At 40.5% G+C, this 23437-nt stretch overlaps 1 protein-coding gene and 1 non-coding gene across 3 annotated transcripts in view; one reads left to right on the plus strand and one right to left on the minus strand.

Moving 5' to 3' along the window:
- ANO4 (anoctamin 4) overlaps positions 1 to 23437 on the plus strand; it is a 263559-nt gene that overhangs the window by 61259 nt on the left and 178863 nt on the right. For both annotated transcript variants that reach the window (XM_031462956.2, XM_031462957.2), the window contains exon 2: positions 19932 to 20123. In XM_031462956.2, the coding sequence (XP_031318816.1) occupies positions 20069 to 20123 (55 nt within the window). In that variant the 5' untranslated portion in view covers positions 19932 to 20068. The remainder of the gene's footprint in view (positions 1 to 19931; positions 20124 to 23437) is intronic.
- TRNAA-AGC (transfer RNA alanine (anticodon AGC)) lies at positions 19584 to 19655 on the minus strand. Its single transcript has one exon. It is a non-coding gene; the product is annotated as a tRNA-Ala (tRNA).

Here is a 23437-nt window from a genome sequence, read left to right on the forward strand (position 1 = left end):
CTTAATAGTCTCCACAAACCATCTGGCAATTTTTTTTTTTTTTAGTTAAATGAGGATAGGAATCAATTCTCAGTTCTTCAGGTCTTGGATACTAGCACCGATGTCTGCAATTCCCCCAGGTATGATAGTGTTTTAGTTTATTGGGTAGAGTAGTTCTGGAAGTGCCCATTTGCCCCTCATTCCCTGAATCAGTGAAACAATGTCAGGGTTTTACCAGTTGATAAATGTACCTGTTTCTGCTCTGAGTTCTGGGACTAGGGAAACAGCCCCAGGATGGGTCTCTAGTGCCATTGGACCCACTATGACAGGGACTCAAGCCAAGACACTCTCAGGTATCTCCACAAGCCCCCCCCCCCCCCCACAACTAAATGGTGTACCACAACAATATTTCACAGAGCATGCCAAAGAGCAGTGTAAATTCAGATCCAGTGTCTAACTCATGGGATACCTGAGTATCTCCCTTTCTGCAACGTACTCATCCTGGAAACAGCTACAGGATTCTCCATGGAAGGCTTGAGGGATGCCTGAGGCAGCACTGCAGGGTCCTCCTCAAAAGGACCCAGTCTCTCCCTCTGTTGAGAAGCTATGAATCACCACAACTTAGTAAGAGACTGAGAATCCTCACTATTAGGATTCTAATAGTTTTAGTCCATCAGACCTAGAATTTTTCTTCTTGTGTGTTTAGAGTAACATCTTCATAGGTTGCCTATCTATTTCTATTTTATTTCTTGTATTCCGTGACCCTTAGTCATCACCACAAATCCTTGTGGATCAAGGTTCTGATTACCACTCATCCCTGTAGTTGGTTGCAGCCATCTCGTCACTGACAGTGAAGTGCCACCAGCTGGCTTCTGCCACTCTTATTTCCTCTTATCTTATCCTCTTATTTCCATTGAGATCAAAGAAATTGATTCCATTTCAGCATCTCCCCTCCACCGCATCTCCAGCCTGCAGAGGACAGCCACCACGTAGCACAACTGTCACAAACTTTTCAAGGGTGCCTTCCCCCCAGTCTTGGTGAAGTTGGGGAGTTGTGGTTGCTTATAATAGATCCATATCAGCGCTCCCATCTCTCTAAGGCTTGAGATGCCTCCCCCTACAGCAGGAGTCAGCTCAGCCAACTTGTGTACAGGGCCAGATAGTTAATATTGTAAGTTTTGTGAGCCGAGAGGCAAAATTCAGCAACTGTTCTTGCCAAAGGCAGATAGTTTTTAAAAAAAAAAAAATTTTAAAATTATAATGAACATTCTTAGTTTGCAAAACAGACGGTAGTCCAGATTTAGCCCGTGGGCCATAGTTTGCCGACCCCTGCTCTAAAGGAAGTTGGCTGCACAAACTTAGGCTGCCTTTTAGTCCAGGCTTTACTTTGACAATTGGCCAGATCACTGATGCCACTCTCTGGTGTTGAAGTTAAAACATGCAATCCTAAAGTCCTGGGTGAGTGTACTCTGTCCATGAATTTAACTGGATCTTCTGTTGTGTTCTTGGTCCAATACACTTGGGAACTCATAAATGCTCTCCCGACTCCTGCCAATACAGATTGGCGAGGTTCTGTAAATCTCAAGGATGTAGGATGTCTCATACTTCTTCCTCTGGGCTGTGCTGAGACCTAACCCTTGGTATAGACTGTGGATCCTGAGGGGAATAACCCACCAACAGATTTCTGTGCAGGGAGAGGTTGTTTTTCTTAGACAGGGAGGAAATACCTGTCTGCATATGCAGGAGGACTTTTTGTGGGTTCAGTTTTCAGCTTTGCTCACATGATCCCACCCCATTAATGGGGATCATGGTCCCTTCTTACCAGTGCTTTACCTTAATATCAGACACCTTGTGTAGCTGATCGCATGCCTGGCACTGCATTTCTGCAGCCTTGACAGTCAGGCTCTGGGCTTGGCAGATCAGCCAGATCTGCCCTGTGACTCTGGAAGATGAAGGATTGCTGAGATTGTAGGAGATGGCTTTGGGGACTTTCTGGCTTGTCCATGCATGCTCTCAATTGTATATTCATGGATTTCAATTTCTCATTTTTCTTTCGTCCAACTTCCAGGGCTGTGAGAAAAAGCCAAGAGACTTGATAATCTTTATAATCACTATCACTGTAACAATTACGTCCCTCAGCCACTGAACCTCCCAGCACCTTCCCTACCCCCTGCCCTTCATCCTGTACCACCACTGGTAACTACTTTAGTCACTGATACCAGCACATGCCCTGGGTCACTGGTCTTCCATTTCTTCCTGGCAAGGAGGTTCTACCTGCATGTCTCAAATCCATGAGCACTCCAATACACAATCCCAATTCCAGGTCTCCGTAGAAAACAGCACACTGAAATTGGGATAATTTGAGAATTTTGTAAAGGGGTATAGAGGTCTGGAGCAGTGATGGGAGGGAGCAGATGCTGGAACCCCAGGTGGACATAACCGTGTGGAAAATGTTGCCAGAAAGGAGCTGAGAGGAGTCAAGGCTGAGGGACATGGTCCGGACTCTTGACACTTTTCTGTAATATTTTACACAGCAGCTCTCGTTTTAAATGCACCTTGTTCAAACTCCAGAGCATCATCTGACTCCTGTTTTTAAAAGTCCACCAAATAATGATTTAACTTTCTTTAGACATCCTTATCATCGTCTACAGCTGATGGAATTGAGTTGAGCAGCACTGGTTGTCTATTGAAAAACTAAATGGATTACAGTGAGGATTTATTTTAGCTTTCATTAATTTTCTTTTTTTACATCATAGTCCTTGAACCATGCATTTGTCATTCCATGTAGTTGCAGGATTTTTATTTTTTATTCTTTTATTTTTAGAAAACTCTCCTGATCTTCTATTTTCTTACTTTCAAATACCAACCTGGCATAATTTATTTTAATCCCTTAGCCTGTGAGTCACTTTTATCTGATTATTTCTTTCATTTAAATTTTAATTAGGGTTTGCAAGCCCTTCTTTTAGACAGTGCACACTGCAGGACAATAAATAGACTTTTGTAGTGTGGCTGGGTGATCTGTAGTCCAGGAAATCAATATTCAGGTTTCTATGTGCATTAGTTCAGTGCAGGAACTACTTTCTCACTTGTTCCTGAAATTAGGTTCCCAAACATGATTATATTGGATTCCATCCACTAAAGCTAGGTCTGTGGTTCCAAAGAAGTCCATTTTTCCGCAATGGTATTTCTCAGATATTACTGGGATGTGTTCTTAATTACCTGGAGAATGGGTACACTTACTCTTTGTCTGCATTGCATCATTCCTACCCAGCTGGAAGAGATGACAGAAACCTCATTTAATAGGTGGCACACGTGCCTCTTAGCATCATTATCACCATATATTATGCTCTTAATAGTCTCCTGGAAATCCTTCCACTGGGGCTGTTGCTGGTCATCTCCATCCATCACTGTGATTACTGAGTGTTTATGTCACCTTAAATCTATGATCTGTCTTTGAAAAAAGGTAATTTGTCACGTCTCTTATCGAAAGAAGGACTGGACAAGACAAAATTGTTATGTAATTGGCTGCACCCATGGAACTTTCTAAGACCTATTCCAAAATGAATAACATAATCAAACTGTACAAAATAAATGAGGAGTTGTTGGTGAGAAACCTGTCTCTCTATACCAAATTTCTTTGCACTCTTCAATTTACACCTTGAAGGTCAACTTCTCTACAGAGCAGTTTTTGAAACTGCTGGAGGCAATTAGCTGTTCGCAGAGCTGTGCCCCAGTGCACTTTGTATGCACTTCTGTTATTGCAATAAACACCTTGTGGCTTATAATGAATCTTTTTCCAACTCTTTCTCCTCCCATAGACTGAGTACCCTGAGAACACAGACTGTTAATTATTCACCGTTTTGTACACAGGTCTGCTTAGCGCTTGGTGGTTACTGAGTAAATTCTGAGCAGCAGGATTAACTGACATATCTTGGCATCTGTATGTGATTGCCACTAATAACTCTCATTATTGAATTTATGATGCATTGATGATCCTGTTTTCCTAGTTTCAGCAGCCAAATGGTTACTGGATTAACTTTTTCAATATTTTTTCATTCATTCAATATGTATTGAGCACCTAATACATTCCAAATTCTGATTTAAGCTTTGAGACTCAGGGAAGAGTAAGACTTTGTTCTGCCTTGCCCTTCAGTTGGGAAAACACAAAAACAAAACAGTTTTACCACAACATTATTAGAAGCCGTCACAGGGCAGAGCTGAAAGCGAAAGGAATTGAGGGGAAGGAGGGCAGCCAAAAAATGCCCAGCTCCGCCAGGGATAGTGACACGTGACCTTGAGATCACGTTTTATGAGCAGTCTGGCAAACCAGTATAGTCAGGAACATGGGCTTATGTGTCCAGGTGACCATTCGCATTTCACTTTATGGTGCGAAGTGATTATGAGGATTCGCTGCAGAATTAACGTATGTTTTCAGCTAAGCAAGACATTAAAAATAAATGTAAGTCCAATTTAGGTACTCTTTTAGCTTTATTAAACTAGTATCTTGAAGAGCGAGCCTTGTTAATTTGTATGTTGATGATAAAAACTATAAAAATGACCTGATTTGCACTTTAATTTATATTCAAGCAACTATAATTTTGTAAAAATGGAACATGGCCATCTATGTAATTTCCGCAAGTCATTGAAAGTAATTGTCATATAATCTAAATGCTTCTGTGAGGTTCCCATAGGATAGAGTATGCTGTCCTAAACCATCCCCACTGTCATTTATTCAACAGATACTTACTGAGTACCTACTATGTGCTGGTGAAGAAAACGACAAAAATCCCAGGGCCACTCTTGGCCTCACTTCTAAGTGAGGGCACACACTGTCATTACTGACAAGGGTGCCCTGGGAGACTCCTTTTGGCATCCAACTCGCTGCAATTCCTAAGCCAGTCCTTTGTGAGGCTCCCTTTCCTTTTGAAGGTGCACATACGTCTGCTGCCAGAGAGGTGATTTGCCCTTAAAACTTACACTAAAAATTAAAGTGCAAATTCCTTTGCTTTAGAACAATAGGAGCTGCCCACTCAGGTGCAGTCCAGCTGTCCTGCAAGAAAGAGTGAAGCTCTGTGCTACCTCCAGAGATCCCAAGATCGGTTTTCCCATCACGGACACGCAGTTTCCAAGGTCAACCTGAGGTACACCAACCAGCCAGCAGATCACGAAGAGCAAGAATGGGTAATTTCATGCAAGAGGTTTCTCTGCTCTCATTCCACTGGCCAGAACTTAGGCACGTGGACACCCTGTGGTCTGAGAGAGAGAGAAGAGAGCCTGGGAAATGTAGTCTAGCTCTGCACCTGGGAAGAAAAGGAACTGGGTTTGGTGAATAATGAGCCACTCCCCGCTAAAAGGTTAATTTACTAGAAAAAGGTAGAATTGTTGGGCAATCTCACACTGAGTCCCACTTGAGATTTTATGAATATCCACTATAATCACCATGGTTGCATGATCCCCCACCCCCCAGCATCTTTCAACTGCTCAGGGCCAAGTATAGAATAGAGCAGAAGGAAAGCTGGGTTTTGACAGAATTAGTTTTTGTGGTTCTGTTATTGTCCTTGTTTTATATGTGAAGAAACTGGGGTTCAGAGAAGTAAGCAACTTGCTAGTAATCAATAGGATTTGGGCATATATTTTCTCTGACCACAAACCCTCAGCTCTTGAGTACTGTATCATATTTCAGAACTGTTCTTGATAATCACACACTAATCGGTGTAGATTCTGCAATATTTTCTTCCTTCCCTCAGTGGTGATCAGGTGAGTGAATAATAAAACTGAGATACAAATTCTTCAAATTATAATTTGTATCTCAATGTTTTTCTGACATTATCCAAAATGTTATGTTTCTTAGCTAGTTATCAAATGCTAGCCTTTGGAATCACAAAGCAGTATCGTCCATTAAAGATACGCCAGTGGGATGGGAAAGCACTGCAGAGTTTGAGTACCTCCTCTGCTGCCCACTGGCCAAGTGGCTTGCAGTACTGTGTGAGAATCCATTCAACACTGACTGAGCACCTGGAGTGTGCCAGCCAGGACAGAAGGTGCTGAGGATAATGTGGTGAACCTGACATAGTCTTGTCCCCAAGGAATTGGAATCCAGTGAATTCAGTGAGATAATATATGTACAAAGTTGTTTCTGACACAAGGTGGGCACCCAGTTCTTCATTCAGCTTGTCAAGTACCTGATGGCACTTCTTGGTGAGAACATCCAGCAGGATGTTTGTTCTGTTTCTTGATCAGATACTAAGTGAGGGTCCTACTTTTGTGTAAATGTCCAATGGTGTTACTGTTTAAAAATTGATTCTCTCCCACCTGAATCAGAATCAGCAACTTACAGCCAAGGCAGGACTGAGTTGACACTCCATCTGTCTGTCTGTCTATGTATCTATCTATCTACTTTTCCCTAAAGTGACAGGGATGAACACAAGTTAGCATGGTGGTCTGTAGGCAGAGTTGGAATAGTCTCTCTGAGGAGTGCTTTTCTCTACCAGGGAGTCATTGTATTTCATTGTATTTTATTTTATTTTTTTAATGAAAGGAGAATCAGCCTTTCTGGTTTATTTGCTCTTAAAAAGCAATGGGAACTCTTTAAATGAAATGAACCAATCATTGATAGGTCTTAAGTTTTATCTTCTCAAGGATGCATGCTCTGATTCATCAGTCAATATTTATTTCTGAGCCTCAGACCTTGAAAAGTTCTGTATGTGATACTTGAATTAGTGTGTCTCACGAGACCACCCTCTGGGAAGGTGCTTGTTTTCTAACACACATGAGGCTGGATTTTGTGCTCCTTGAGGAGAGATGCTTTGTCTTTCCTTCCTGTCATGGAGTGCTTACTGCAGGAAGGTTGTTTGATGAAGGAAGGAATGGACCCACAGTAGGAAAGGGGGTTACTTGGTGTCAGTGTAATTGGGTTGAGTACCATAAATCTCATTTTTTAAAGGTTTAATGCCATTGAAGTTTCTGACAGTGGAGCAAGCCATCGAAACACATCCTTGTGAATATGAGGTGTATTGTTAAACACTCAGTTTAGCCTTTTGCTTTATATAATTCCTCTACAAATGAAGATTATATTGTAGATAAAGGAGAAAGAAATTAAGAAGTCTGGGGCCTGTGGTTAGTCTCAACCTCCATTAACAAAGCAGATAGCTTTGGATAACTGGGCTCCAGTTTCATTTGGGGATCAGGGATTGGATTAGAGTTTATGAATCTAATTGTGGTTTACTTGTGAGATCAGAGTCCCTTAGGACTGAGAGCATACTGTCTTTTGCATCTATTTCAGCTCCTAGCACAGTTCTAGGCACATGGTAAATAAGTAATAACTATTTGATGAGTTAAAAGCAAAGTATCCTATTTATTCTTTGGGGAAAGATATATATGTAAACTTTCTTGCATACTTGAACTTTCCTAAGAGTGGATCTTAAGCATTCTCACCACACACACACAAAGAGTTAACTATGTGAGATGATGGATGTGTTAATTATCCTGATCTTGGTAATCATCAAATAATTACATTGTATACTTTAAATATACACTATTATATTTGTCAACTATTCCTCAGTAAAGTTGGAGAAAAAAATGAAGGCAGAGACTATTTCCTATTTTTCTTGTATATCCAGGATCAGACAAAACAGTAGGGACATAGTAGGTATTCAATAATTCATTGATTCCTTCCCTCCCTCTTTCTCTTTCATTCTTCTATAGAAATTTATTGAATGCCTTCTAAGTTCTGGAAACGTGAGGATAAATCAGTTGAAGGACATAGTTGAGATAGGATAGAGTTATACATATAGGCAATTACAAAACATGTGTGAAAGGATGGCATACACATGTTAATGGAGTGATGACATAGTACAATACGCACTGTGGGGGTGGTTTAGGATGGCCGGAGGCAGGAGTGGGTAATGGGGATAAGGATGTGGCCAGAGACCTAAGAGATTAGAGATAATTCTGGGAGGTTGTTAGAAGACAGATCCTGATAGAAGATCACAAAATAGGAGAAATTGAATGATGTCTGTGCTTTTCTGGAAAACTGACATTAGATTCTTTAGTTCCTCTGTTGTAATAGTGATACTAATAGCATTGGCTAATAATTATTGAGTGTTTGCTAGAGCCAAATGTACCCATTCTAAGCACATGACTCATCCAACCTTCGTAATAACTCTTAAGAGGATTTTATTCCCAATTGACAGTTGAGGAAACTAAGGCATAAAGGTCCCTCATGGGGGATCACAGAGCTAGTCTAGACTTTAACCCTGAGGATTTGGATCAGGAGTGTTCTTAATCACTATGCTATGCTGCAGTGAAAGATAAATGGTAATATTGCAAGTCTGAAGTTAATTTATAAAATAAAAAGTCACATATATCATTTAATTCTCATTTTATATCCGAAGAGCAGTATGGATCACTACTTCTAGGCTTTAGATTTTTTTTTAATGCCTTTACCATGTTTCTTCTTACTGGTGTGATTTTTCTGTGAGATGAGTAGGTTAAGGTCACTGCCAGTAGATCCTCACCATCACTGCCCACAATCAGGACCTCAGTAAGACATGTCAGTGTGTTTATTACAACTTCCAATTAGATCTTTATGTAAGTGTAACTACCCCTCCTTTATTTTGGTTTCCATTTGCATGAAGTAATGTTTTCAGTCTGTTTACTTCCAGGCTGTGTGTATCTTAAAGCTGACAAGAGTTTCTTATTGGCAGCATATAGTTGGGTCTCTTTATCCATTCAACCACTCTGTCTTTTGACTAGAGAATTTAGTCCATTTTCATTTAAGTATTTATTGATAGATATGGACTTACTATTGCCATTTTGTTAATTGTTTGCTGGCTCCTTTATACTTCCCTTGTTCCTTTCTTCTTCTTACTCTCTTCCTTTGTGATTTGATGATTTTCTGTAGTGGTATGCTTTGATTGCTTTATATTTATGTATCTACTACAGGCTTTGTGCTTAAAGGTTACCATGAACCTTACATAATAATAGAGGCTAATTTCTTCAAGGAGAAACAGTCTGATTAAGAAACAGGGTTGAGCAGATGAAAACTTCCCCAAGTTGGGGAAAGGAACATAGATTCAGATCCAGGAAGTCCAAAAAGTACCAAATAAGATGAATCCAAAGACTCACAGTACTATTACTCTCCTAGTTAGGTCGAGTTGTCCAAATTCTCCCAACTAGAAAGAGGTAGAACCAGAATACATGCCAACTTGGTAGAAAAATTGTAGCGCCTACATTATTAACCATTAATGTCACTGTCAATAATAAGATAGTTAATGTATCATTGTAAATAGTCCGAACTTTTTTATGAAACTTGCTATGTGTCTAGAACTACTATATCCTATGAGGTAGAGACTATAATTATCCCCATTTTATATAAGGAAACTGAGGCCCCTAGAGGTTAATTAAGAACACTGTTGTTAGTGGCATAGGCAGGATTTGAACCCAGGCAGTCCACATCCAAAGTCCATGTTCTTTACCATGATTCCTCAGTGTGAGCTGTTATTACCACTACACCCAGTTCAGTTCAGTCTCCATAAACAACATAAGAAAATTATTATCTTATAATAATAATTATTATTATATCTATCCACTAGGCCATATGACCCTTTTTGCAGTCTGTTAGAGCTTTGTTTATACTCTTCCTGTTACCTACAACCCCCCAAAAATGTATTCCTCACTACCACATTAGTTTGTAAAAAGGCCCAGCAGCTACACAGGTATTTTGCCATGCCCCACAAAATAAAACAAGGGAGGGTAAATGCAAGAGTCTATGAAATTTCAAGCCATTAAGGTTTTCAATTTTAAACAGATACGGTCTGTAAAACATTTAAGAGATAGCTTACTTCACTAGGTCACAATATCTGAGCAGTGTTTTCCAAATTCCTTAGTAATACTGATCTGACAGTGGTAGGCAAAGTTCTGTAAAGAGCCAGATAGTAAATATTTTCTGCTATGAGGGCCGTACGGTCTTTGTCATAACTACTCAGCTCTGTGGTTACATTACAGTGCAGAAACAGCCACAGATGATATGTAAGCAACTGCATGCCTGTTTTCCAATAAAACTTTATTTACAAAAACAGGTGGTGGGCCAGATTTGGCCTGTGAGCCATAGTTCACTGATCCCAAATATAAGAGAAAGTTTACCCACTGCAGCAGGTGTTTAATGGCAGTGAATTTTGTTCACTGGTGACTCAGACATGTATTTAAAAACAATGTTGATACCATGTTTATTTTCCCCTTCCTTATTCTCTGTGGGACCTAATCTTGTTGTCATCCCACATTTACTGAACAGCTAAGACTTAAAATAGGTACACTGCTATGAAAGTGTACATGCCTGATTCCAACCATTTGACTCATAACACATTGAGATTTGACTTTAGGGACAGGCTTTCAGCACCATGTAACACTGATGACAAAACAAATTTTAAAAGATCATAAAGAGTGAGAATGAGTGAATGTATGCCTTGCTTTGAGCAAATTTTTTTGTTAAATATTTTGGCAAGGTAGGGGGTAAATTATTTTAAATAAATGTTTACTTAAGGAAAATGGATTACAATTCTTAAAAAATAATTTAAGGCATTTCAGATGGGCTTAAAATATAACAAGTTTTATTGCCGGAGGGCTTTTCATTAATTATCTATCAGACTTAATAAATTAGAACTAAAATTAGTCAACATCAACTTTATAATTCAAATCACATAAATAACCTTCATTGTTCCTTTGAAATAATCATTGTAGATCCAATTAAACAGTTACATTTCAAAGTCCATTTTCTTTAATGCCATTTTGTTCATGATTTCAAACATTTGTTAAATCAAATGTGTATCGAAGCACATTGTATGGTTGAAAAATCTAATTATACCATTATTAGCATAGAGCTGTACTCAGTAAATAATTAACGGGTTGTATTCTGGAGTAAGTTTTGATAAATTTTTCGACCTCTTTGAATAAACATTTGTTTTATGGTCAGTTAGAGTTCATGTTGATTACAGAAATTCAGACAGGGCCAGTTTCGCCGTCTCTCCTTCACTGGCCCCTCAGCGCGCTGCCTCGGATGTCTGGGAGGTCGTGCCAACCTGGGGAAGGCCCATCGGCTGTAGTCATGGCCTGGGATGACGCTCCGGTCTTAGAGTCGTTGTCGAGAATACTCATCAGATGAAGGATAGGTGGGAACTTCAACTACTGTTCTGTTCCTGGGGTAGCAGGTTACCACACACTCTGTCTTAAAGTAACACAAATTTACTGTCTTAAAGTTCTGCAGGTTAGAAGTCTGACACAGGTCTCGCTTGGCTAAAATCACATTGTTAGCAGAGCTGTGCTCCTTCTGGAGGCTCCAGGGAGAATCTGTTCCTTGCCTTTTCAAGCTTCTAGAGCTGCCCAGTCCTTGCCTCACAGCCCTTCCGTGAGCTGACAGCTCTGCATCTTTCTCTGACTCCAGCCACAAAAGGTTCTCTGCTTTTAAGGACTCGTGTGATGAGATTGCCCGCCCCCCTCTCCCCCACACAGATAACCCAGGATAATCTCCCCAAATCAAAGTCCTTAGTCAAATCTGCAAAATATTCACAGGTTTCAGGGATTTAGAACGTGGACGTTTTAGGGGAACCATTACTCTGTCTGTCAGACGACCTGAATTTATTGTGCTGGGGTCACTGTCTGCACTTCCTGTGTTCTTCTCACTTGTTAGCTTCTTATATTTTGGCATCCATTTCTCTCTCAGTGCACTTGAAACCTTTCTCTTCTCAGTTCTCACCTTTCTCAGCCTTCCTTTAGTGTGCAGTTAGCTCCCTTGACTCCCTTCTCTTGCCGAGAGCAGCACTGCTGGGTAGGTTAACCAGGCAGCCCGGGTTCAAATCCTGGCTGTGCCACTTACATGTGACCCTTGGTAAGTTACTTACAATTTCAGTACCTTGATTTTCTCATCTGTAAAATGAGGATAAAGAATGTGTCTGCACCATGTTTGATTGACACAATGCTTAAATGGGTTAGTTTATTTCTTGCTCTTAGAACAGCGCCTGGCACGCGGTGAACCCTCAACAAGTGCTGACTGTCATTGCTGTAATTTTGGTTGTTCTCCTAGAAGTTACCTCAAGATTTTATCTGTGATCTCTCTTTTCTCCAGAAAGTATCATCCCTCTCAGAGCCTCAACATTCAATAGCCTCTAGGCAAAGGACTCCAGCCAGAAACATTTTCAAACTCCACACCTCTATTTCTAGCGGTGCTGGCTGCACATTTTACCTGGATGTCCCAGGGAGCCAGAGACCCAGCGTATCCAAATCTGAACCCAACATCTTGCCTATCAAAATATTTCATCCGTGTTTTTATTCCTTTACTATTTTCAGATCCAAGGTAAACTTTGATTCTTTCCTCTCTTCTCTAAACATCAAAAAGATTATCAGATTCTACAGAATCTACTTTCAGTCTATCTCTCCAGTCTGTTTGTGTTCCTCCTGCGGCTGCTCTGACCCAGGCCCCTCGGACTCTTACCTTGATCTGTTGTCCGAATTGAGGTAGAGGAGTAGAGCAGTTTTCTTAAATACTTGCTCTGATGATGCACCCCCTGCTTCGTTTACATGTCTTCAGTGGTTCCCCATTGTCTTAAAATGAAGGTTATCTTTTTTAGTGCAGCATTCAAGGCTCTTCACAAATTCTCTAAACAATTAAAATTTCCATACAAAAGTTGTCATTGTCATTACTTTCAGTCTAAACAGCCAATGTTACTGCTCACCTATCTTAACACAGGCTTGAAACTGGACACCTGTTCCTTTCCTGAGTTCACTCTGTCCTTTCATACCCTCATGCTTTTGCTGCCAGGAATGCTCTTTCCCTCCACCTCTGCCTGTTAGAAACATACCCAGCAATGCAGGCTTAGTGATGATTCCCCATAGCTTTCTTCCCAATTCTCTAACCCAACCCATGAACCAAATCGAGCCCACCACCCGGTTTCATAAGTGAAGTTTTATTGGAACTCAACTACACATTAAATTACATATTATCTATGGCTGCTCTGGGGCTTCAATAACAGAGTTGAGTAGTTGCAACACAAACCCTATGGCCCACAAAGCCAAAAAATTTTACTATGGTTCTATAGGAAAAGTGTGCCAACTCCTTCTTCCCCTTGGAGCTCATGTGGTCTGAACTGTCCCTCCCCTGTGGACCTTTGACATCTCGAGATCCTTCTGTCAGAGTTACTTCTGCATAACTTTTCCTGTGACAACATACTCCTCTGATAGGCAGATTGTCCCTTCCTCGCCCTTGTTTGCCATTGGGCTGAGCATGGTGTAGGGCTCACTAGTTGTCAGCAGAGATAAATTATCATGTAAAAAATTCTTTTTAACTAAATTTTACTCACTTGCCTAAATGACCAAAATCTTACATAACGGACTGTTCCCTCTAAGGAGTTAGTGCTTATCATTGGATGTTACTGATGATTAACTATCTGAAGTTTCACTTCTAGAAGCATTTGATCGACAATCAAGATAAGTAACAAAGTTGAGTCCAAGGATCTTATGAAATGCTGTTCTTGCACTACTTAAATTGCTTACTTGGTAGTATCATCATTTAATAAGTGGTTCTGCTGAAGTTGAGGATTTAGTGTATACTTTTTCACAGTGTGTGGGCTTCACCATGTGAAGTAGATACTTATTTTCTACTTAGCTATTCTTTTACTTACCTCCAACTGTATGTACCTGGGGTATGATAACATTTCACCTTGCTACTTTATTATGAAAAATACCAAATAGTTAAATTCGTCTTAGGAAAATCAGAGATGCCTTACTGGCTTCTTAAGGAGAGACAATTGAAGATCTCAAAAGAACTCTTTTAGAAGGCACTGATTTCAGGGTATACTTAAAATTGGCTGCTTCCTTCTTGTTCACATCCTTAAATACCTGTGAGTTTTCTGTTCTGATATGTTTTATGTCTATCTATGGGGTAGGGGGTGTGTGAGGAGGAGGGAGTGGGGAGTACATTGTGCCTAAGTGTATGGAACACAAGGAAAACCCTAAAACTTTCATGAGATGACAAGAAATCAGCAGTCATTCTCTCAGGGTTTCCCTGAGTGAGAATGTGATGAAGATTTAGGATACGGTAACTATCACATGATGAGGTGAAGTGAGAAATCGAGTTTCGATTAGCCTTCAGAGTAGTAAAGAAAAAAAAATGACCCCAAATGAGAAAATCTTGGGGATTAAAGGTAAAGGGTAGCAAACATGAAGTTTTTGAGAATCTTCCAAAGAAGTTTTCAGTGATGTTATCGAGTTATGAGAATGTTGAATCTTTAACCATTAAAATGGAAGGAGATGGATTTCCAAGACTCTAGTTCAAGGTTCAGTTAAAAACAGAATTCCAACTAATGAACACATTTTAGGTTGCAAAGGGTGGTTGGGTTAAGGAAATTAATAAGAGATGGTGAAGCACCTGGGGTCTACCAACAGTGGGGAGCCTTTACTACGTCTAAAGAGGCGAGGATATTAGAGCCCAGCGGAGTGGGAATGGTGGGAAAGACCCCCAGACAGGAGTAGATCTTGTAAGGGCCCTCAGAAGTGATGAAACAGGAGGCAGGGTAAGAAGTAACTCACCCAACACTATGGGAGCACTTTTTATGTCTCTGCTTTCATCATGTCCACTAACATCCCATCCTGGCCAAAGCAAGTCATAAAGACCAAGTCCAAAGTCAATGGAGCAGGGAACACACTTTCCCTTTCTACTGGGAAACACTGTTGGGTCCCATAGCAAAGAGAAATTATGGAGAACTGGGGATTATAATCCACTCTGTCGCCATGGTTTCTGAAAATGAAGTCCTTCTAGTAGAATTCTGTAGCAGGGGTAAAAAGGACACTCTAAATCAACCCTGGCCACAGCAGTGAGAGAAATTATCAGAAAGGCTATAAAGAGTCAAGAGGTGAATTTGGAGGAGAGAAACCCTTGTAATTTACCCCTGGCACTTTATTTGAATTATTGAATTATTTGTATGCTGGTTGAACATTCCTATAGGCTCTTATCCTTTCTGAGTCTATAAATTCTTCATATAGACATTGAACAAAAAGTTAAATCTGGGTAATAATTGTATCTAGTCCAGAGCATTTTGGTCTCTTTACAGAGTGCTTAAATGCCAAGATAATGTGGCTTTAGACAGACAAACTTTCATGAAATTACAAAAAACGGTGACTTGGCAAGTTTTGATGTGTTGGTGCTGCCAGATTTGGGTAATGTGCTGATGTCAATCTTAAATAGCCTCTGACAATGCAGGAAGACCAAACAGAAGGAGGCATGACATGCCCAGGGACCTGGTGTGATGGAGGAGGTTTGGGCTGGAGCAAGTCCTTTCATCGGGCTACTGAGATGGATTTGTTCTCTACTTTGTAGTTAAAGTTGAGAAAAAGAGAAAACTTGAAGTAAGCATCCCCTTCCACTGATTTTTTTTTTTTAAATTAGGAATAGGTGAGCCTTAAGGTTTAGCTCACGGTGATGACATTCAAACATAATTTTTCAGTAATTTATTGAAGTAATTTATTGAAGAACTGGCAAGGACGTTAATGCAACACATAGACGCTATTGCTGTAAGCTGTAAAACACTGACGGAGCTACAGATGTTCCCGTGGCACAGAGCTCTTCTGAATCACAGGGATGACATTTAGATGAAAGCAAATCACTTCTACACGGGCACACTTCCACTGCACGATGCAGCCAGAACCAGTGCACCTTGGAGGTGAGCCAGAAACACAGCGTACTGAAGAGTTTTATTTTATGGAGGCAGATACTTACATTTTAGATAGTTTTTAAAAACAAAGAAAATACACAAGGAGCTTAAATGAAATCTGAGCTGTGTTTTATTATTAGAATATTCAACATGAATTGTGTTTCTGTGGACCCACTGAATTTCTCAGGAGAAAACTCAAGCTAAGTAGGAAAGATGGTCTTGAAATTTTGGAGACAGCAAAGCAAGCATGAGTTGGGAGGTGACCATACAAAGGTGGCAGCTGGAGACATGGAGTGCAGAAGATCACTTGGATAGGATGAAGAGGAAGAAGACCAAAGTCCAGACCTTGGGAAATGCCCTCTGTGATGATGGCTCCCAAATATATATGTCTCAATCCCCAGAACCTGTGAAAGTGGCAACTGGAAAAGGAGCTTGCACATGGGATCTTGTTTGCAGAAGAGCTTGCAGTTAAGGATCTTGAGATGATGAGATTATCCTGTGTTATCCAGGGAGGGTCTAAATGCCATCAGATGTGTCCTTCAAAGAAATGTGGAGGGAGATTGACACAAACATAGAGGAGGAGGTAAAAGGACTTGAAGACAGAAATGGCAGTGATATGATCACAAGGCAGGGAACACCCATGAGAAGCTGAAAGAGGCAAGGAGCAGATGTGTCCTCCAGAGCTTCTGGGGGAAGCGCAGTTTGACCCCACAACACCTTGATTTCAGACTTCTAGCCTCTAAGAGCAGTGGTGGGAAAGATGAGGGTGAAAGTTTCAGTCACTCACTCGTTGCGTGGCCTTGGATGAGTTACTTCACCTCTTGGGCCTCAGGTTTCCCATCTGTAAAGTGAAGATACCAGTTTGTTTTTTTAGGGTCCAGGTAAGGCATTAATGGGAAAACGATCAACACTGAGCACAGTGCCTGGCATTTAAAGGTCAGTATCAACATTTTTTCCCCCAAAGTAATTAAGAACAAATTGGACAATGCAGTTTATCAACTGAGTTCATTTCTGAGGATGTGACTGCTGAATCTCCTTTAAATGTTAACTTTTCATAGACTGGAGTATACTTGCTGTCTTTTGTATTATTTGTTTATACATCTCTTCCCTGTGGACTCACTCAGTCTCGTATGAGGAGAGCTCTGATGGTCCAGGCCCTTTATTTGTACCCCTGAGAACTTAATTCTTGGAGGACCCATGTGGATTTGCTCAGGCATCAAGGGTTTCTCCCAGATTTCCCTGGAATTTACTCATCTTCCTGATACCCATCCTCTCCTGGTAATATTCATGAATTCTTTTATTTTTGAAATTTTTCCCCATGACCTACATTGTGATATTTAACAAGGAATTCAACAGTTTCGAGTACCTGTGCCATTTATTTCCACCCATTTATTTATTATCATTTCTACCATTTTTTGCTTCCTGGAGGGGAGTTACATAAGAGCTGGAAGGGCCACACTGAGTCACAATCCTGGTCCCTTCAGCCCAATAATACTTGGCAAAAGGGACAAGAAGAAATGTTTTGTATTCTGTATTTGTAGACTGAGACTGCATGTACTGTCTGATATTGACTTAAAGCATCTGTTCCAGTCCCTTCGTCTGTCACCTGAAAATCTATCAGCATGCTCCTGGAGTCCTGATGGGTCTCCAGACATTTGTTTTGCACCTCTCTGGAAATGTGGAGCGTGTAACGGTGGTAGGGAGCATGGTGGAGTGGAGGAACGCCAGATTGGTGCTGTGGTGCTAGTCCTGCCCTGAGAGACACCTGGGAATAAGGCTCACATTTGCCTGGGCAGCTGAGCATCAGAGCAGGGTATGCACTGTGAGGGGAAGGCTGCCAGGTTGCCTCCCAAAGGGGCCACCCAGCATGGCAGGCCTTACCTGGGTGAATTTCCCAAGGTCAAGGTGCAGGCTCACAGCAACTGTGGGCTTAGAAACTGGATCGTGGGAGCAGGCTATATATACTAAGCAGTGCATGAGAAGGCAGATGTGTGGAAACCCAGGATGCCAGTTTGCTAATCCACACCCAGAACCCTGTCTGGAGGGGAGATGGAAACACTTGTGTGATTACTCTCTCCCTGCACTGAAAGCCAAATCCTAAGCCAAAGGTTGTCTGGTGAGCACAGTTGGAGTTAGGGCAGTTAAGGGAATAAAAGAGAGGAAAACTGTGTATCTGGCTGTGCATTTGGAATTTTTCAACTTTGAGACTGTTGCCTGGATGGGCTCTGCCCAGGTTTCTCTGTTACATATTTTATTTATTATTGTTGTTTTTGTTTTCATACTTTCTTAACTCACCAAACGTCATTCTGATTTGAGTCATCCTTTCTTACAATTTGTTAGAATTGACAAATTAGCCCATCATTTTCCCCCCACCTTGTGGAAATTTAAAGTAACTCTTCATACCTCTGACATGATACATGATCTCTGATTTCCAGTTTACCTCTGCTGACTTAATTTCCGTCATTTCTGGGTTTTTAGTAGATCTCTCCCCATGGCCTTCCAGTACTGATAATCTGTAAGCCGATTGTTTTACCATGCCGTGTGTGGTTTCCTCATCTGTGTAAGACACTAGATGAATTAGCTAGCTACTAAGGTAACTTCCAACTCTAAATTTCTACCTTCAAGTTTCAAGAGATTTCCCTCTTTTTTAAATTGAAGTATAATTGATTTACAGTATTATATTAGTTTCAGGCATACAGCATAGTGATTCAATATTTTTAGTTTATACTCTTAAAAATTATTACAGGATAATGGCTATAATTCCCTGTGTTCTACAGTATATCCCTGTTCTTATCTATTTTATACACAGTAGTTTGTATCTCTTAATCCCATACCCCTAATGTTCCCCTCCCTTGTTCCTTCTCCCCTTTGGTAACCACTTGAAAAAAATAATACAAACTAATGTATATAGCAGAACAGAAACAGACTCACAGATATTTTCCTTTTAATTAAAAAAAACTCTGCAATTTGGTTTGGCTTAGCTCTTCTTCATCAGATGGCATGATTCCTGACCAAGTTCCTCTGGCTGGTTGGCATCAAATAAGGCTAACAAACACCTTTCCTTGTCTTTTTAAAAGAATAGATCTGGATTAAGTCAACTGTGAGTTTGAATTCCAGCTCTGTCTTCCCAGGGCTTCTTTGAAAAAAATCATATAACCTTTCATATTTTACTGAGACTTCTAAAATAATTTTCTAATTCTCTTTTCCATCAGTAGTTTATTAGCTGGAATTCTCTTGTAGTGAAGAACTTTGTCTTGTCAAGTATTTGGTTGAAATACGGTTAAAGGAAAGGTCAGATAAGTGGCTTGCTTCTTTCCTTTTATCATTTTCTGAGTAATGAATTGATACTTCCAGCAACATCTGATGGTGATATGAGTATTTTCTATCTTCTGAACTCAATTTTTTAATACAGTTTATATGTATCAGCAACTGTAGCCCATACTGCTATAATTGATGTAAGTCAATGCAATCAGTATTGGTTTTGATGAGATTGACATGGAGTCTGGGATTTGCTTTAAACACCTCTGTCACCTAATTAGCAAATCAACAACAAAAGGACTGGAAGAGATGAACATGGGAACTTTTTTTTAGCTTTATGGGAAAATCTTTACTTTTTGAAGCTGGATATACATGGGGTTCATTTTACTATTCTTTTTACTTTTAATATGTTTGAAATTTTCCCAGATAAAATAGCTCTAAAAATGTACATAATTCTAAGGTTATTAGAGGTATAAATCTGAGTTCAAGCTTTGACTATGGCCCATATGTGAATACCATGGAATAAATTCTTGGGTTTTATTGAAATTCCAGATACAACTACAGTTTCTAATCCTCACTGCCCCTGACAACAGCATAAGTATTATATACATATTTTCCAGAATTTTGGAAAGAATTTTTTGTTGTTAATGAAAGTACTGGGGATTGAACCCAGGACCTCATGCATGCTAAGCATGCACTCTACCACTGAGCTATACTCCCAACTCCCTGGAAAGAATTTTAATGTTTAACTTTTTGGATCTCTGTTTATAAAACTCACATTTTGGTAATGGAGGATGTCCACTTTTGAATGGAACAATGTTCAGTAAATAATGTAATGTGAAAATCAACTGGTATCACAATTTTAGTATTACTAGCATCCCCATAAGAATTTAAAACAGTTATTTAATGCTTTCTGGATTTTACCAGAAAATAATTTGGCGTGTTAGCCATTCTGAACTGACTTCTTCAATATAATGGTGCCCTTTCTCATTCCAGGTTTAAGTTTATCTATTCATGGGGCTGAAAAGCGTTTGCAAATCCATCAACGGCGAAGTGTGGCAAGCTGCCCAGGGTCACGTCGCCTGCCCGTGGTCAGGCATTCCTCGCTCCCACCAGGCAGAAGGTCAATAAAAATGGAGGCAAGCTCTTCTGGAATCACTAATGGGAAAACCAAAGTCTTCCACCCAGGTAATGCATGGGGAGAGTTCCACAGGGAAATTTCAGCAGCAGCAAACACAGCCTGCTTTATATTTTTATTATCTAATTATGCCATACTTCCAGTTAAGCTTGCTTTTTTTAAAATTTTTATTGAAGTATAGTCAGTTTACAATGTTGTGTCAATTTCTGGTGTACAGCATAATGCTTCAGCCATACATGAACATACATATATTCATTTTCATATTTAAGTTGCTTTTTAAAAGAGTCTTTTTTTTTTAATCGTCTCTTCAGTCAGTGGTAAATGTCACCAAGGTAATAGGAGGAAAGAGAGCTTGATGTATCAGAAAAGGTTAAGGTACAGGTATATATAGAATTGATAAACAAGTTTACACTGTATAACACAGGGAAATGTATACAAGATCTTGTGGTAGGTAGCTCACGGTGAAAAAGTATGTGACGATGAATATGTGTGTTCCTGTATAACTGAAAAATTGTGTTCTACACTGGAAATTGACACGTCATAAACTGACTAAATCAATAAAATAAAATTAAAAAAAAAAAGTTAAGGCGACATTCCACAATAGTAGAATCTAAATGAAAATTCCAGTAGACTTGCTCAGTTCAAAAAACTTACTGTATAATGAAACAAAACATATTTGACCATTTTTTTTGATAATTTTCTGTATGATAGCCCAGAGGAAAAAGTCAAGCTGAAAAAGCCTACTTTGAAGCCTGAGTTACATGGCTTGACTGGCCCATGTATCTTCAGATCTATGCCCATATCCTCCTCAAAATAGGGGAGAAGACTAGTGTCATAGAAATTTTCAAGTTTCAGGGGAAGCATCTGTGATCTCTTAAAAATGTTTAAATAAGTCTAAATCAAAGTTGATAATTACAGCTAAAAGGTTTTATTTGTGTGCTTGGGTGAGAAGCTCATTGACGTATTCACTCATACAGTTTTCAACAATTTAGTGAGTGCCTGCGATACGCCAGGCATTGTTCTGAGTGCTGAGGAAACATCACTGAGCAAGAGAGACTCATAGAAACCTCACACTGTGAGGGAATTCAGAAGTCACTTAGTATAATTCTCACCCAATCCTGATTCCTCTGTCTAATGTCCCTGCAGGCGGCCACCCAGCCTCAACTCAAGCCAAGTTGCCTTCTCTAGCCACACCATCATCTCTCTCTCTCAGCTCATACCCTTATTTCCTCACCTCACTAAGAAACTCTGGGCCATTGGACATGAATTACTGCAGGTCCCTTACCCTCCATCTCCAAATATATCTCTGTTTACACCCCTCCTTCACTCCTTTCCTTTGTTTCTTCAGAAGATGAGGGTCTTCCCACTGTCCTTGACCAAGTTTTCACCTGTATCCTTCACCAGTGGCCTTGGCCACCTCTCTTCTCTTGAGCCTTCTTGAGCCTTCTTTCCCCTCGGTCTGTGAAGAAGACTAAGGCTTCTCTCATTCCAACCATCTTCACAGGACACTGTATCCTTTTCTCTCTTCTGCTACTTCTCCTCTGTTCTGAGCTAAACTTCTGAAAGAATAATCTACTTTTGTTTGCTCTGCTCTCTCCCTTCCCAGCCATTCTCCAACCCAACACTGGTTTCTGCCTCCTCCCCTTAATCAGGGCTGTGGTGAGGCCCTGTGACCTCCTTTTACCACAGTGTGGTGGCTGGCAGACTCTCCTGATGCACCAGACCAGGAGGCATCACCACTTCTTCCCCAAACACTAACTGCTGGCTTCCAGGATGGCCTTCTTTCTCGGTTCTCACCTCACTGTTCTCACAGGTAACTTCAGTGGTGTCCCAGCCTCCTGCAGCCTCCTCCTCTCTTCCTCTTGCCTCCTGCCACAGTACTCCCTTCACACCTAATGCAGAATGATTCATCTCCACCTCTGATCATGCCATTCACTTTACGCATAATACTCATCATAGGCTCAAGTCCAAAGCTCTTAGCATGTTCAAAACAAACGCCCTTCATGATCTAGTCCCTACTGCTGCTTATGCTTTTTTCTGGGTTCAATCAGAAAAGCAGAGCCAATAAAGGATTTATACTGAAGATTTATTGAAAAGAATTGACTCATGATTGTGGGAGCTGTCTAGGCAGGTCTGAAATCCAAAGGGCAGGCTGGAACCCTTGGGCACAGCTGAAGTCGCTGTCTGTAGGTAGAATTTCTTCCAGAGAAGCCTCAGCTCTGCTTTTAAGAGCTTCAGCCCCCAAATTATCTAGGATAATTTCTCTTATTTAAGGACTGTAATCACATCTATAAAACACCTTCCCAGCAGCATCTGGGTTAGTGTTCGCTGAGTAACTGGGGACTCCAGTCTAGCCAAGCTGCCACATCAGCTGGACCATGAAGTCTAACCAGACTGACTTGCTTTCACATCTCCAGACATACGATGCTCTGTCATGTCCCTCAGCCTTTGTTCAAGATGTTCCCTCTAGGAAACCCTGGATTTGCTCTATAATCTTTTAGCATTTTGAAACTGTCTGTCTCTCTACCATAAGGCCTTTAAAGGCATGGATTCTGGAATATTTATCTTTGTACCTCCAGTAAGTAATTGGTAGGGTAGGACTAAACTGACCCTTCATTAGCTGTGTTTTAGATTATTACTATAGATTTACTCAAATTTCTTTCCAAATCGACAAACTGCAGTTGCTTTTTAGTTGGTCTACCTACCTTTCAGCATATACTTACTGAGGACCTGTTTGGTTGTTCGGCATTCTTCAAGTACTTGGGATACATCAGTGAATGAAACAGACCAAAGTCCCTGCCCTTGGAGAGTTCATATACTATCTGGGGGAGATAGACAGTATATAAATATAATCAGTACTGTTTAGGAATAAGATAAATATTATGGATAAAAGGAAAAGTAGGGCAGTTAGGTAGTAGGATTGCATGTTGCAATTTTAAATAAGGCAATCAGGGTGGGCCACGTTGTGGAGAAGTTGTGTGATCAAAGACTAGAAGGAGCTGAGAGAGCGATGTAGATGGGCAGGTTCATTCCAGCAAAGGGGTGGTCAGTGCACAGGCCCTAGGATGGGAATGAGTCTGGCAGTTGGAGGAAAAGCATGGAGACCCCAAGCCTGGAGTGAGGAGGAAATATCAGCTCAGAGAGGTCAGAGAGACCAGATGGAGCAGGGTCTTGTAGGCCATTGTAAGAACTTTGAACCATATGTGAAGTGGGAGCCCTTCAGGGTTTTGAGCGGAAGAATCCCATGATCTGACTTCTATTTTAACAAGATCACTTTGGCTTTTATCTGAGGATAGAACTATAGGTATACAGGCTAAAAGGAGGAAGGTCAGAGAGGAGGCCACCATAATAATCCAGTTGAGAC

This window comes from Camelus dromedarius, chromosome 11 (genome assembly GCF_036321535.1).
Source record: "Camelus dromedarius isolate mCamDro1 chromosome 11, mCamDro1.pat, whole genome shotgun sequence".
NCBI classification, from domain to species: Eukaryota; Metazoa; Chordata; class Mammalia; order Artiodactyla; family Camelidae; genus Camelus; species Camelus dromedarius.